The sequence below is a fragment of the Coturnix japonica genome, chromosome 5 (genome assembly GCF_001577835.2).
Source record: "Coturnix japonica isolate 7356 chromosome 5, Coturnix japonica 2.1, whole genome shotgun sequence".
Lineage (NCBI taxonomy): Eukaryota > Metazoa > Chordata > Aves > Galliformes > Phasianidae > Coturnix > Coturnix japonica.
The window spans coordinates 25,888,213-25,904,720 of record NC_029520.1 but is presented as its reverse complement, the minus strand read 5'-3'; the positions used below and the strand labels follow the sequence as shown (position 1 = coordinate 25,904,720).

At 35.6% G+C, this 16,508-nt stretch overlaps 1 protein-coding gene across 1 annotated transcript in view; it reads right to left on the bottom strand.

Moving 5' to 3' along the window:
* Positions 1 to 16,508, bottom strand: part of SPRED1 (sprouty related EVH1 domain containing 1) — a 54,330-nt gene that overhangs the window by 7,424 nt on the left and 30,398 nt on the right. The window contains exons 2-4 of the mRNA XM_015864817.2: positions 13,449 to 13,623; positions 8,302 to 8,470; positions 6,961 to 7,010 (exon numbers count right to left, since the gene is read on the bottom strand). Of these exons, the coding sequence (XP_015720303.1) occupies positions 6,961 to 7,010; positions 8,302 to 8,470; positions 13,449 to 13,623 (394 nt within the window). The remainder of the gene's footprint in view (positions 1 to 6,960; positions 7,011 to 8,301; positions 8,471 to 13,448; positions 13,624 to 16,508) is intronic.

The following is a 16,508-nucleotide window of genomic DNA, read 5'->3' as shown; positions in this document are numbered from 1 at the left end:
ACTTGAATGCATCAAGAAAACATGAATAGAGCAAACAATGAAAAAACTACTGCAGAAAATTACTGAGGAGGTACCTGAAATCTTGGCAGGTTAAATGCTGACACTGAATCGTTAGCAATCATTTATCAGAATAATTAAGAAACTTGCTCCAGAATTTCATGAGCACCTGAGACACATAAAAGCTCCATGCATCAAATTAAAATACACTCAGATTAAGTCAAAGCAGCTACTCTGTTGCTAATGTTTATGAGAAGGAGAACCATCACTAAGAACTTACATAACACTCATAAGGTCTCTGAGTGGAAAAACACTTGAATTAAGAAGTCAATTCCCTATCAACTTTAATTAATACCAGTGACATGTACTCCATGAAAGGAAAGACAGGAGTTCAATAAGGTTAAAGTTCAGCTGAAAAATACTGAAGACAGACAAAGCTCCAAATAGAAGCACTTGCATGGTCCTTGAGCAACCCCAACACTACTAAGCCAGCCGCCTTCTATTTTCTGGTCAAATGCTGCTGGGATGGAGTAGAAAACAATGTTAAAATGACTAACAAGTGTTGAATTTTGAAGATGTATATTAATCTTAAGAGCTGAAGAGCATCAAGTATTAGTGTACTATCAAATACCTTGCCAGCAGGACATACTTGTGAAGGTACATTTCCCAATGACACGATGTTACAAACCACTACCTAACCTTAAAATGAGTTGAGAAACCCCACAGCTACTATTAATTTGTGTGGTGTAGGGTTGAAGATGCAAGAGTTGCTATGCCTTCCTTTCCAGGAGAAAAGATACCTGTCCACATGCCAGTCCCAAGTCTACTTTGTAACACCTTGCATTGCTTTCTGCCCCTGCAGGTGACACACACTCTCCCTATAAAACATATAGGCACTGATCATCTATTACAGCATTAACAGTGCCAGTTTATAATGTATGAAATAGAGTGTCATCTATAAGCAAACTTTTGTGCCCTGTATGCAGCAAGTACATTGAAATACTTTTACTGAAGTCCAGCATCCCAAGTGAAGTCACACAACCTACTTGAAGGACAAATCAGGGGTGGCAGGAGATAAAGGCACTTGAACTCCATATGGTGAGAACTCTAAGAACTCGCAGGACAAATCACAGCTCACTAAGCCTACCAACCCAGACACTGAAGGTAAATGGAATGGCCTAACTTCTGAATCTCAAAAGAGATGAAAATTGAATACGTAGGTCATTGACTACTATCAGGCTATAATTACTCATCATGCAAAATTAAAGAAAATACCCAATGCATTTTTAATCAAGGTGATAGTTTAAATACAGCTAAAGCACATTTACTGGTACCAGAAAGGGCTGCTTTGGACATCCTGCTCCAACGTAACATTTTATGACAATGTTATAAACACCTGAAACCCCTATCTGCAATGGAAACACTGATGACCTGAAGGGAGAAGTCCTATAAACAAAAACACTGTTGTACTGAAAATGCATTCAAGTAAAACACAAATGTTAACTTTTCCAGAAGAACTAAGTTTGGTATATTAAATATTACACACAAACACAGATGCACGCGTTCCCTTATTCTACTGCCCAAAGCAATTACATCGCCCACATTCAATATCCTTTAACCACTGACTGCAAAGTACAGTACTGGCATAGGTTATTCAGTATCATCTGCAGAGTAACCTACGCCAGTTTTTAATGCACAACGGAAATCTGGTTTGCTCCCAGCTGCTGGTATAATAATTACTGTCCTATGGTTGCTAAGAGATACTCTGAATTTTTTTTCCAAGACTACTAAAACATTTCTGTGAGCGCAGGCAAAAGGATGCTGGGTAAAGCAATAAAATGACTCCAGCTGTAGCTCTCCAACAGAATTCAAAGCCAGATGACAGCTGTAGAGAAAATGAAAACCAGATTGAGCTTCTCCTTTAAGTTTTCTCTCCTTACTTCTCCCAGTTTGCCAGAGTTAAGTCTGGGAGAGAATTCAACATTGTTCTGCAAACACTGTTAAAAATGTTCTGCTCTAAGTTTAATGATTACACAGAAGGATGTCTGAGAGACCACACTTCCGCTGCATCTCAGCTCTTGTATTTACTTCCCACGAGGCCTGAAAATCTGCTGTTTGATGGTAACCACCACAAGAGAGTTTACACTTTTGTCTGTAATTTTTAATTCTGAATAAATGATACGGGTTTCAAAACCACTCAACTTCCTTCTGCTTCAGCTACTTCGATGACTGATGGAGCAACTACTTCCAGTGCTAACAAGAAGTTCTACTACAGCCAGGTATGTACTTCTGACATGAACTATTACGTAGATTAGACTCAGTTTGAAGTAAAAAATAAGGCATTTGACATCTTTCTTGTAAGGATGTTCTACTAGAATATATAAAGCACAGTAGAGGCTATTAGGAATTCCAATGAAGAAATGAATAAATTAAGACACCAGGTGTAACTCTGAGGAATTAAGAGAGGGATGGAGATGTAAACAAGCTGTTGTGGATAGTGGCAAGAAAAAAAATGCATCTTTTTTGAATAGTACACCACAAACGCCTAATACGTATAAATAAAATTAGCTCATTTATTATTAGATTTTACTTTAATAACAAATTGATAATACATTTACTTCCAGAAATTAAATGCAGTTAAATAATGTACACTGAATACTGCTAATCTTTAGTGCTTAGTCACATCATGTTTTTCTCTACGACAACACTGTCAAGTATATATTATTCCACAGATCCTTACAAGTTATCATGCCAAATTACTTTTGTAAAATGAAGCTTGTTTAAACCTCTGACTTCAGAAAAAATACACTGAATGCTCAGTAGTGTATTTATGAAGAGACACGTGAACCATTCCTGTCGTCTTTGCCAGCAACAAAATCCCTTAAACTGTATTTATAAGTTTCATGCCTCCTTTCCTTTATATTGGCAGATACACAGATGTATCTATTTCTGAAAGCCAACTAAAACAAACAAATAAAACAACAACAAAAACAAACAAAAACACCAAAGAAACCCAACAAGATCCCACCTTAATTTATTTGCCTTCAGTTTTCTTCTGCCTCGAGTAATAAGACTCTCGCAAGCAGAAATGCTTCGCTTATTACTTCAAAACTGTTAAAGTGTGCTGATAGCCTCTAAATAACATCAATGTCTAGATCAACAACATCTGACAAACAGACTCAATCTTCTGTATTTTTCAGTTCCCAAAGGACTTACGTATATTATATTCCAAAATCTTTACAGAAGTATTTTTAAAGACATGAACTATGGCTCACATTTAGATTTATTCCTAAGAAGAGAGAGAAAAAAAAAAAAAAGATCCGAATGATTGCTTTCTTTTTGTTGCTGTTAAGCTCAATCGGTTTTAGAGCAAAAAGTTTGTATCTGGAGAGAACGAGAACCTGAGCCAATCTCTGAACAAACAAGCAAACTGACTTAAACAAGCTGCTTGTCTACTGCATTCAAAATAGCTGGATTCATACCAAAAAAATTCAAACCTCCTACCAGGACAAATTCTCAGTATATATTTCCATCCAAATACGTATACATGCACAGGATTTATTTACAAACACTACAGGAAATCAGAAAACTCTGCATTAACTCACTTGTGTGTTTCTATTTCAAATTAATCTTCTAACACTGTGAGTTACTTAATGATGTGAACAGTTTGAGTATAGTGTGCTCATTAAATAACTAATAGCAATTTTAATCATTTACACAACCTTTAAGAGCAAGTATCAATACCTTTAAATGACGGCATTTTGATATTAAACTTTTAACACTCTTTGTCAACCCAGCACCTCAGAAGCTGCAATGAAGCTATGTTTTCTTCAATCACAGATTTGATTGTCATTGAAAATGTTACTTTATCTGCAAGATTTTATTTGAAGTACATTAAAAAAAAGTACCTAGTGACTCAAAAGCAAAATGCTAGCCTAAATAGGAATTCCTAGCATGACAGGAGTTCAGTTTTAAAAAAAATAAAATAAAGTAAAAAAATTTAAGAACCACATGTACAAGTTTAGGACAACCTGTGTTTCCACCTGCTACATCTGTAAAATGTGTTAATACTCATTACAGGTAGGCACTGAGATACCAGTAACATTCCTGACTAGATCCGGCAGCTACGTGTTTTATTTAAATTACTTTATTTCCTTCCTTTAGCGTGGAATATATCCAGGAAGTAAAACAATTAATGGAATCTGGTTTACATTGTTCATCACTAAACATCTTGGTTAAAAAAAAATAATGAAAAAAGCTAGAATCATTGTTAAAGAAATTCTGTAAGCAATTTATACTATATTTGTATTTCAAGTGTACACACTTAGTATAGGATTCCTAGATAATTAGAAGCTGACTAGAACAGCCAAAGCAAACACTTTGATAGCAGATGGTGTAACTGAGAAGGACCTAGTAAAACTGAAGTTCTCAAATGTATCTTGATGACATTCTAGGGACTTTATTTTCCACACTAACTAATGAAGAAAGAAATGATGCTGAAAAACATCAACATACATGATAGTTACTACAGAGTGTTGACAGAAATAAGTTTGCTAACAAGTATGCAATAACCTTTTTGATACCCTGCTATTTTTGAAAAGCATTATGACTACTTAATATTTTTAATCAAACAGAGGAGCTGAATCCAGTGTCTGGAAGTTTGTACTGATGAAACACAGTGGTTATAAGGGCAGCTGGGATGTTTATACACAAGCGTCAACCTCTTCTTTAAAATTCTGCCCGTACTCTAAAATGGCCTCGCATAAACATAACTCAAAAATTTTAATAGGAATCACTGAAAATGCTATTAGATACTTTGGAGAACAGCTCATTTAATAAAACAGGACAAAATAAATCACTGCCCCTTCAAACTGTATGTGTGCGCATGTATGGGGAGGTGGGACAAGCCAGCATGACTCCTTACATACATAATACATTAAATCAAATAGTCTCACCAACCTTTTAAGTTAATAATAACAAAAATAAAAAGTAAAAAGCAGGATAAGTTCTACTTGCAAGAGACTTAGTGGTGGAGGGAGAAAGGAATTAATCACTGTGAAGAGAATGATCACTATTTGGCTATTTCTAGGATTTTATTCTTGATGACTGTATCTGTTGTTCCTAAAAAAACCCCACCACTTCTACACTGACATTCATAAAGCTGTAAATATGAATTAGTTATTGATATATAAATTTTATTTAAATAAAGCATAGCTACATCAGGGTGAATTCAACATTGCCTTCATTTCCTCCCCCTCTTTTACAGTATTCTAGTAGGAAAGTAATTCTACTAACATTTATTTCACCTTGGTATGCAGAGATATGTTAAGAGAAATTTGGCAGCTTTCTTGCCTCTAGGAAACAGGTAAATCTTATTTATCCAGAGTATGAATCTACAATTAGGCAATGTGTGCTGTAGGAAATTCATGAAGTACGTTTTCCTGAGTAGAAAGTAAAGAAATAATTTTGCCAGCAGTTTGCATTGAAAAGAAGACTGTATCTGTAAATACATATCACAGATTATGCATATTTACTTCTTTTCCTCACTTTCTCAAAAACAAACTTTGCAAAAACATAGAATCGCAGACATTTTGCTTCAATTTTGACATCCTTATATAGAAACATTACAGCTAGGCAGCATAATCAAGAAGTAATTAGTTTCCTCTAATCTCATTAGGCCTGCAGAAATTGCTCAATTATTAATCTTTGCAATAAAGCGTGTTTAAACAAGTCTTTTAAAGCTTATTAAGGATTGCATTAGCTTTGGCCCACATATCCTCTACTATATCAAGACTTCATTTTAACTTAAATCCAAAACATCCAATTTTAAATACTTTAAGATAAAGCACTGAAAATGAAGAGCAACAGCAGGTGGTTGAGAGACCAACCCTCGGAGAAAAATTTTTTTATTCCACTACTAAATGGAAGAAAACCAGGAGACACTTCTGCATTACCACTGCATTGCAGCATCCTTTCAAAATATTTGACTCTTCCTCATACTATAACTTGATTCTGCAAAGTAGCCTACTAACTTCCTTGAGTTTGACTTATAGAGGTTCTACACTGCGCCTATACAGAATTTAATGTTGCATAAATGGCAAAACTCCATCCTCAAGAAGACGTTTATACTATCAGTTTCCTGAATAATTGCTAAGATCCCAGAGTCAACTTGTTTCTCTAACAGCTTCACATTAAATACCTGCACTCTGAAAAGTGAATGTATGTGTGAAGACACTGCTTTCCCTGCAACTGCGAACAAAGATGACAAGCACACACAGACACTAGTGTTTTTTTACCCAGTTTTACTGCATATATGTACTATATCTGTTCATATTACTAGCTTTTTAATTGTACAGATTCTTGCATTTACAAGGCAGTGCTACAGTATTTGATACTGGTATTTGTGTAAAGTATTGTCATGCTGAAACACAACGGAGGGCAGGTTATTTCTCATGTTGTTATGACCTATAGAAATTGAATGGTGCCAACAAAGACCTATAAAAATTTGACACTTCAAAAGTGACCGCTTTATTGTGTGATTTATTTTCTAATTATATGAATTTCTGCCCTTGTATGGATTAGATTCTTTTACCATTATCTCAATCTTTCCAGCCTTTCAGTGCTGGAAGCTTTTATCACTGCAAAGTAAAATCTGGGAAAAAAGTAGTATGTGCACATAAAAGATCTTGATCCTTCAAAAAAGTAATTTTCCCACAGTTTCAAAATATAACCTAGAAGTGATTTTTTAAAGTAGGGTGGTTAACCATTTTATCGATTAAATACTGTTTACTTGGCTTAGGACAGACAATAACGTAAGTTCTAGAACAGTTATCTGGAGGACTTATTTTGTAACATTCAATTTAGTTTTCTTGCTGCACTTACTTTGTTTATTCTCACTAATGAAAGAAGTTGTTCAAACATTTTCTGTAACTGCACAGTTCATATAAAAATTAAAATACTCACTTGAAAGCAGTCTTCTGCCACTTCAACATCATTTTGAGAGGGTGGGTAGCCTACAATAAAGTTTTAAAAAACTGTTAAAAAAAGAATTGTTTTTAATTCACTCTTGACTGCTTCCCATAGTTCACGTCATCCTTCAATAACCCAGCTGTGGGAAGCAGACTTGTTCACTTTTTAAGCAGTAGATCACTGCGTTTCAAGGTGATCTTGTATCACGTTGACTATGTATCATTCATTGCTTATGTGATTTTATTACTAAGTGTACCTTGTCACACTCCTATCTTGTTGATGTCATTCTTGTGAAAATCACTGTAAATTAAAACGCATTCTTGCTAGAATAACATTTTGAAGACTAAGGGCAGATTATATTTGGTTAACATCAATGCATGTTGTGCTGTGTTCTTTTGTTGTAAAGAAGCAGAAATTGGAACTGTGAGACCACAAGAGAGAAAATGACTAATGTCCCGATTATTTCTCTTGCAAGAATCAACTCAGTTCAGAAGTCACTCTAGTATGACAAAAAGCATTTTCCTTCAGAAACACCTTTCTCACTTTGTTAATGATAACTTTAAAAAAACCTAAATTTACAACCAATTACATAATATTTTGCTTAATTTTTCTCTTTGAGTTGCTTTATTTCTGAAAAAACAAGAACAAAAACCAACCAAACAAAAACACCCCCAGAAACCTGAGACATTTTTTCCACTCAATAGAAGTTGTTTTTCTTCCCTTCCCCCTTCCTTCCATCTAGCAATACATTTACCATATTTTCAATTTCAACACTAAGGCTTTATGAACTTCAGTTTGTTCACTAGTTTCCATGAGATCAGTGAATCTCTGGAACCAATTAGGTATACCGTTGTTACAGAAAATTCTTCTAAAGTCCCATCTAAATCTGTCTGCCAAACTACTCTATTTACTAACAACTGACATGTTAGAGCATGGACTGAAGTTATTATCAGATAAAAAGAACACATAATTTCTGAAAATATTCACGTTCAGAGTTTAAGAAGACAGAAGCTGTAATGAACTTCTGAGAAGACAGAAGTAAGCAAGAAACCGTAACTCTAGCTTATTCCATTATCTCTTCAAACAAACAAACAAACAAAAAGGCAATGTTTTTTAATTTAGGGAATTATCTTATTAGTGCTGGTGAAATCATTGAAGACACTTGAATGAACTGCACTTTCAACAAGCCTATTTTAAAACTGTTACAATCTTAACTTGGTATTGACCAATCCACATCTTTAAACACTGCTGATATACTGCTGATAAACACTGAAGTACACTGCATATCACCTCATAACACACAAGAAAACTTAACCCCTTCATCTGAATAGATACCTTGAGAAATATCCTCCACTGCTCTCCGAATACCTCTGTCAAACGCTCTTGCATCAGCAGGACTCTGAAATGTGAGGCCAAACTTTTTGTCATCAATCTTCCAGTGGTAAAAAGTTGGAGTAACTTTGTTGTAAACGAGGTCCTTCTTTAATGTGCATTCCAAGACCACCTTTCAGAAGTAAGACAAGAGGGAGAAGTTATCAGTGACTAATACAGCAAACTTGTGCACAAAATGTAGTCTTCTGAATCATCTCAAAATATGCATCAAAAGAAGAGATAAAAGCCCTTGTTTAAATTTCTTCCTATTATAAGGAAGTGATTTTAAATTAGTTTCCACCATGGCCAAATTATTCACTAACAGTTACTGATACAGTGATATGTGTTCAGGATACTGTGTACTGGCTGCACCTTCCCTCTGAGATTCTCATCTGTGCAACAAGTACAACACACTTACTAGAAGTTCTTCACATGAAAAAGGCCACACTTGAAAAACATCAACAGAATAATGTTTTTTTAATATAGAATATTACAGTATCACTAGGAATTTTATTTGCATTATTACTCTGTATGTTTTTTGAGTGCTGAACTAATTTTACACTGATCTCAGGCAGTTTTCTCTCAGCAAGACATAAGAATACATAACTATTTGCCTATGAAACCAAAATCACTCCCTGTATATAATTTCTCCACTTCAAGTTAGCTGTTTTTACATATATATTTGCGTATTTAATTTACTTGTGATCATTACCAAACATAACTATTAATGCACTGACAATTCAAGACAAACAAGCAAGTCTGAAGGGATGTGCATTCATCTGCCCCTGTATCACTAGATATAAACAAATAAACAACAAGATAACCCATATCTCTATTTTACTATTAAATTCCAAAAAACCTACACAGGGAAACGTGGGCAAGGAATATTAACGTTTTAGTATTTCTACATTATTTTCAGAATATTAATTTTTAATTTTGTTTTGCCCATAGTGTTTTGGAGAGAAAAAAATGCAAGATTTCTTTGGGCATGTGGAAAAAGGAAGTTAATCACAAACATAACAGAATAATAGCTAAGTTTAAAAAAAACAATTCTGCATTATACACCGCTCCTTTACTTGTCAAATTATTACATAGGCAAGTTGATTTATTTTTTTCCTCCTGCTCTTATTAGTTATTTCCCCCAAACAAGAGCCCACTGCTGATCATCACCTCTTGCATTTTACTGCCTCTAACTGCCATTTCTAGAAGACTCTTGTGTTTTTTTTCCACACACACAAACCCTTCCTACACTAAAATCTTTTTACTTCACTCTGATTTCTACCCAAAATGTTTTCTTTTTTTTTAAATTTATTTTTATTTTTATTTTTTTACTTCCTAAAATCTCCCTAAAATGCAACGAAATAACAAAAATCACCCTTGCAGGTCTACAGTGTACTCAATAATCATATCTTTTTCCTTTTGACTATTTTTTATCTTGCTTCCTTTGAAGAAGAAAAACAGTTCAAAATGAAGACTTCTCAAGTCATCTCGTTTACTAGGCCTGGGATGACTGTTAGGGTATCTCTGCCATATGAAACACCAGCTGCCCCCACACTCTACTGCATGCAATTTCATCCAAAATCTCAAAAGAAAGAACCACGAGGCTGATTTCTCCCTAGTATCTCAATGAACACCTGCTCTGGAAGGAGTTAATACAGATTATTACTTATCTCCATTTACAGTTAAACTTTTTCACCCTGACCGATGACAAAACATATAAGCCACATTATTAAAAAAAATTCAAGCAGTAAAGGACTGAATAAGAACATCAGATAGATCAGGGAGGCCTACTAGACATTTCATTCCAGAACATAAGATTCCCCAAAGCCTAAAAACCTGTAAGCTTGAGCATAACGTATGCTTAGCACTGCTGTTACTAAGATAGAAGGGAGCTACTGTAAACACAGTAAAACAGAGCAGCAGAGTGACCAGGTTAGAAGGGAGTGCAATCGTTCCCAGCAGACTGGCTGGAGCCAGATCTAGGAAGGTGGGTATAATAAAGGAGGAAACATGTAATTATGTCAAGGGTATTTTGTGAAGACTTTACATTCCAACAAAGATCTAAACACCCTGGGTAAACCAGCAGGGTGCATTCCCTCTCCTAAATTACTTCAGTGGTGCCACCACTTTGATTTCTTTCTCAGTTGACAAGAATGCTTTTTGTCAGCCCCACAAAATGCTTTAAACAGCTACGTACCACACAAATTTTGTTATCTTCTACATGCTGACTGAAGTTGGTTCCTAACAATACTGACAGTAACCTAACTCTTAAGTACATAAAGAAAAAATGAGTAAAAACCCTAGGGCCACAGCAACAAGGAACCTCAATATTCCAATGTTCAGTCGCAAAACACTTGATTTACAAAACTGACACAATAAGAGCTACAGCCTATTATGTGCCCATATATGCTATAACATATGGAGAGATTTGGCATTTTAGAATGGAATTGCAGATGTCAGTAGTGTCAGATACAATACAGGAAGATGACACAACTAAGTTCAGTTAACAAGAAGAAAGCTTTCTCATTCATTTAGAGTACAGCCATTGAAGAGGCAGCTGGATACCCCCACCTGTATCCTAGTAAGGATTTGCAGTCACTTTACAATCAGATCCATCTTTCTACTAACACATAAACCTGAACTGTTATAACTGTGTTACAATTACCATGTATCTGATTTAAAACCCACAGATCTGAACTATATTTGCTCCCTAAGTTTATGTATTTTGAAAGTCAAAGTTGAAAGTGTCCAAATTTCCATCATATTGTTTTGTTTTTTGGGGTTTTTGTTGTTGTTGTTGTTAAATATATATATATATATATATATATATATATATATATATGCACACATATACATATATATATATGTGTTTTTTCTTAATATATTAAAAATACAGGATAAAGTAATATTCATATCTTTCCTGGAAGGTGGACAAATTCACAAAAAGAGAAATTTTAAGAAATGATTGTATTTTTAAATAAACATTTATCAGAAAGAATTATATTTCATCTTGTTTTTTTCCCCCTATATTGTAAGATATAATAATGCACAGCCCAAGATATTTGGACTAGCAAATTAATTGTTTGACTTCATTAAAAATATGTTTAAAATAGTGCTAGAAAAGTGAATCCTCAGGAACATCCCTGAGAACAAACAGAAAACAGCTACTTCCATAGAAAACAAAACCCAGAATGGTATTAGAATCAGTGACCTGATACTTATCCAACAAAAGTCCCCTTCCTATCCCTATTATGGTCCTCTTGAAAAAGTATCATGACCTTGTGATCTTCATGCATCTTGGTGTAGGACCTTGTTTCTTTTATGCCAACAAGGCTCTTGTTAGATACCATGAAAGTCTGCTGTTAATTCATTACACATTAGCTTTTGCATTATTTGGAGCCTGAGGAAATATACTCTCCTCTTCACTCTGTTACTAAATCATCATTTCTGGCTCGACGTTATTCCTCCCCATAGCCTCTAGGTCTGTATGTGTTAGGTCCTTGAACTTCATTCAGTGCAAACTGGATAGGTGTTCTTACTGCATTTCTTATTCATCCTGTATTTTTGACTGGCTGACTTCCAACAGCAATCTCCCAAAGCTGCAGTAAGATCAAAATCTGCCTTAACTGGGGGAGTGTGGGAGAGGAGGTGCATTTTCAGGACTAAAAAGGTCTGGAAACACATTCTTAGTAATGTGGACTGGCTTTTGGACAGGAAGAGGAGCAGAGACATTTAAGCCTTCTACCAGAAGCGGAAACGAAACAATGCTTGTCCAGGGGAACTTGGAGAGAGAAAGCAAACAGGGACACTGATGGCTGCAACATTTTCATAAGCATGTGGGAGAAACATTAAATCAGCCTTCAGTTCTGAGCATTTTATTTCCCTTACAATCTGAAGGCAAGAAGCAAATACTGAAAGCACTAAGAATTAAGAGAAAATTGTCAAGTACTTCTAAATGCAATTAAGCTGCTCAAAACCAGCTCCAATACATCTAAAAAAAGTTCTAAAGGGAACTACTGCAAAGTGAGGAAGGAACTGCAGGTGCACATAGCTGTGCGGGAACACAGGGTACTCTGCTAATAGCACTACGCCTCGCTGAAACAACTGAGTCAGCAGAATTTCTATTTATACGCTCTCTTCCTACAGCAGTCACAGTCAAGGCAGAAAACTCAGCAGTCCTGCCTCAAGGGAGAAATGGGTATGCTTAAGAAGAATCAGCAGTACAGCGTAAGAAGCAATCCTATCTTTTAAGCTTACACAGCTTAAGTTTAAGGAATTGTAAACTGGCAGAATAGAGTAAGCCTTTGATAGAAGGCATTAAGATAGAGATTTTGTGTTTTCCCTGCTTTGTTTCCACAGTAGGACACCCCCCTTGGAAAACTGTTTGCTACACAAGTACACAAAGCAAATCTTAGCCAGTCAATTTTGTCTTCCACAGACCTGCATGTAGCAACAGCTGACACTCTATGCTGGTTTTCCTTCTCTAAAGCTGACTTCCATGATGCTATTTAAGACAGTTATTTAATTTACTGTAGCTCATAAATTAATACCACCATGTATTCCAACAAACCAGATGAATTATTTATTATAACTTTCTGATTTCTTTCCATTCAGAGAAGTTTTTTACATCAAAAGGGAACCTTTTACTCACCACAGCCAAATTCCTCAAAAAAATGAATAATTACTGAGCAATTCCTTCTGACTTTCTGTTCTTAACAAATTATCGTATTTTCTAAAGGTTGGCAATGCTGCTATTACACATAGCATGTATGAACAGGCTAAAAAACGGATTCTACTTTGACCCTCCACTGGGGAAAAAAAAAATAAAATTTAAAAAAAAAAAAAAAAGATTACCCAAATGTTTTCCCAAGCAGATGAAAATCTGCATGAAAAGCTTTGTTTAAAGGTTTCTAAATGATATGCGTTTAATTCTAGAAATGTCCATCTTGTTAGTTAAAGTAAGTAGTTGGATCTGTAGGTATACAATCATAAGAACCGCTTTCAGTAACAGTATTAGACTGAGATTTTAAGTTTTCTTTCCAGTCTACAAGCACCAATAGACAAACATCTATTCTTAGGCTCTATATCACTAAACAGATGTAAATTGTTACCGTTTTATCCCTGAGTCGTTCTCCATGGATAAGAAAATCAGCACAGCTATTCTCTTCCTGGGGAATGACTTTGAAGACTGTGACACAGCTTAGTCCACCCCCTCCAAGTGGTAACCATCCACCACTTGAGTCATCTCGGGTCATCACCACAGCTCGCACTCGTGCATAACTATTACTGGAAGAGATGCAAAAGAAGAAATTAGTTTTCCATAAATGCAGAACAGCTAGTTAAGAAAACATGAGAAGATAAACAAGCAAAAAAAACCAAAACAACCCAAATCAAACAAACAAGAAAACCAACCTAGCAACAACAACAACCCAAAACACAGTAAATAAAAAAAACACCACCACCTAAACAACCCCACAACCAAGTAATTCACATTCTGGATTGCTGTGTTTCTATAAATGCTACCTAGAAGAAACCATTCTAAAATGACTCTCAAACATTCCCATCTAGTTTCACATTCTCTTTAGGGCTACTTCAGAAGAATGCACTTTTACTTGGAGCTTTCGTGTGGTTTCTTGTAAAGAAATGATCAGACAACATACTTCCTTAGAGTCAACATTTTTATTCTTCTAGAAACTTTGCAGTCAGTGATCTAGCTAGAAGGCTGGGGGCAGGATAAGAGTATGAATCAACTCCTGACTTATTTTAGACTAATCATGAAGCGAGTCATTCACCATGAAATCACACAGAAAAGAGAACAAGAAAGCAGAAAGAGGTCAGGCCTTCTGCCACTGAAATCTAAACAAGAACAGGCTTCTGGCCAGAAATACTGCTTCCTCCCTCCCATATACAGCAGCCCTCCTTTGGAGGAGGTAAGTCAGAACACATGTGGGATTTGACAGTAAAATTGGTTATGGCCACTTAAAAACTAATATATTTCTAGTATCCATTAGCTGGTTCTAGCCTACTTTTGCAGCATATGGAAAGTTACTTGAATTTTACAATCTAATGACCATTTTCATCATTTAGTATTTTCATAAAATAAACAGCTATTGCTTCTTTCCATTCAGATTCCTTTTCCAGAGCTTCAGAAAAAAACAGTCTGTAACCTTCTCCCTCACATTTTACTTATTTTTAATTAAATCACACATTTTAGTTTTGAGCATGAATTTGATGCTACATGTGTTGTAAAACTGCTTTTTTTTTTTTTGCCAAGGAAGAAATACGATTCTATCCTACTTTCTAAATATGGTTTACTGCATGAATGAGTACCCTAGCACTTCAGGAAAAATAAGCTACATGGTATCTTCTTGCAATGTATTTCAGATCTATTGAGTATTTATGCCAGTAAGGACTGAATGGGCAATATTAAAGGAGGACAAAACTATTCCTTCCGTACAGAAATACTTGCGATACAACCATAACCAAACTTGTATTTAAAAAGAAGGCTAATTTCCTTAAATGCCCCCAAATAATGAGAAATAGGGTGGTGTTTTTTTTGCACGTGTAATTAATACATTACATTCAAAGACATATGTGATTCATACGTATGATTCATACACACGTGTGTGTATACTTATATAAAGAATTTTGCTACAAGCATCTAAAGCCTAAATACATAAAGGTTTGCAGAGCGGGGGAAAAACAAGACCATTCAATTTTAGCTTACAGGCAAATTAAGTTGTTTATAGACTTTCTTCACCCCCTAACAAATAAAAACCAACCTCCTCCTCTTAAACTCATAGTTAAAGTGACACTTCACTCAACATTTCTCACCATTTCTGTAGCAGTATCTTTAAGTTATGAAAAAACCCAATCCTTCACTGAATGCATCTATCAGTCCTAATGCCTGAAAATAAAAATGGTTATCCCGGATATCTAAATCATTCATTGGGCTCTATACCTATACTTAACTCAGTGACAATTTCACATGTGCACTTAAGGTACAAATAATCATTCATCTCTTCTTTGTCTCACACGGACACAAATACCTCTTCCGAACAGAAGGTGCCCAGACCTTCCTGTGGAATCATAGCAAACAGGATGCACTAACTAGTTACACCTACACTGTATTTCCACTATTCTCTCTGCAAGCCAACTACAAATTCAGTTTAGAAGTTACTCATTCTATAAACTTCATTGACAATCTGGATATTAGAGCTCTCTTTTATATACCAGTAGAACTAGTAAGCTACTCAGAAAGAATTCAGGTAAATGTTTCAATTTAGCCACAGAACTTCATTTAGAGTAAATGAGAGAGAGAGAGAAAAGAAAAGAAAAAAGTTTACACTCCACATCCATTTGCTTTTTAAAAATTGAAGAAGGAAAAGGCAGAAGTAACACACGATACTTCAGAAGCTTAGCTCCTTCCATTTCCCAAAAGTCTTCCAGGAGTCCTGGATCTCCTTTTTTCCTTCCCCTTCCCATAGTGGGGTGACTAACCCAGTCTAGTTAACAATCTTGTGTCTTCCTTCCATATTTTCTATCCTTTAGAGTACTTATCCTTTCCTACATTTTAGAAACCACTGTCAAATCCACCCCATTACTGCAATAGCCAGAATAAATATGCCCAGTAGGTAAATCTGTAATATTGATTGACTAACTTCTTAAATTGAAAAGAAACACTTTTTCCAGACAACTACCTAATGTTAACCATGTTAATGTTTAACCACATAAATTCATTACTACACTTGCATAACAATGCCAAAACCAAGAAATTGCTTTATTATTAAAAAACAACAACAACTGACAGTTGTTAATGACAGCCATCTTCAGTAATAGTACAAGCTGGGAGAGCAGCAGCAGGACTCACCAGGATTTCAGCTTCCAGAAATCTCTGCAAAACAGGGCTGCCTGTCACAGCACTGGTGGTACTGAAACCAGCCAGCTCTCCTGTGTCCCTGTATCCGAGAGCCCTGTCTACAACTGGGAACACCTAGCACTAATTGCTAAAAGGCTGCTGAGGTCTAGCTGTGGGAAAGAGGGCAAACAAGGCTCCAGTGTTTTTCTGCACCATCCCTACAGTATTTTTTAAGCTCTACAGCCTGATACCTGTACCATGTACAGATACTGCTGACAGAGCAGCTTGCCAGAAGAAAACCAACCAAACACAG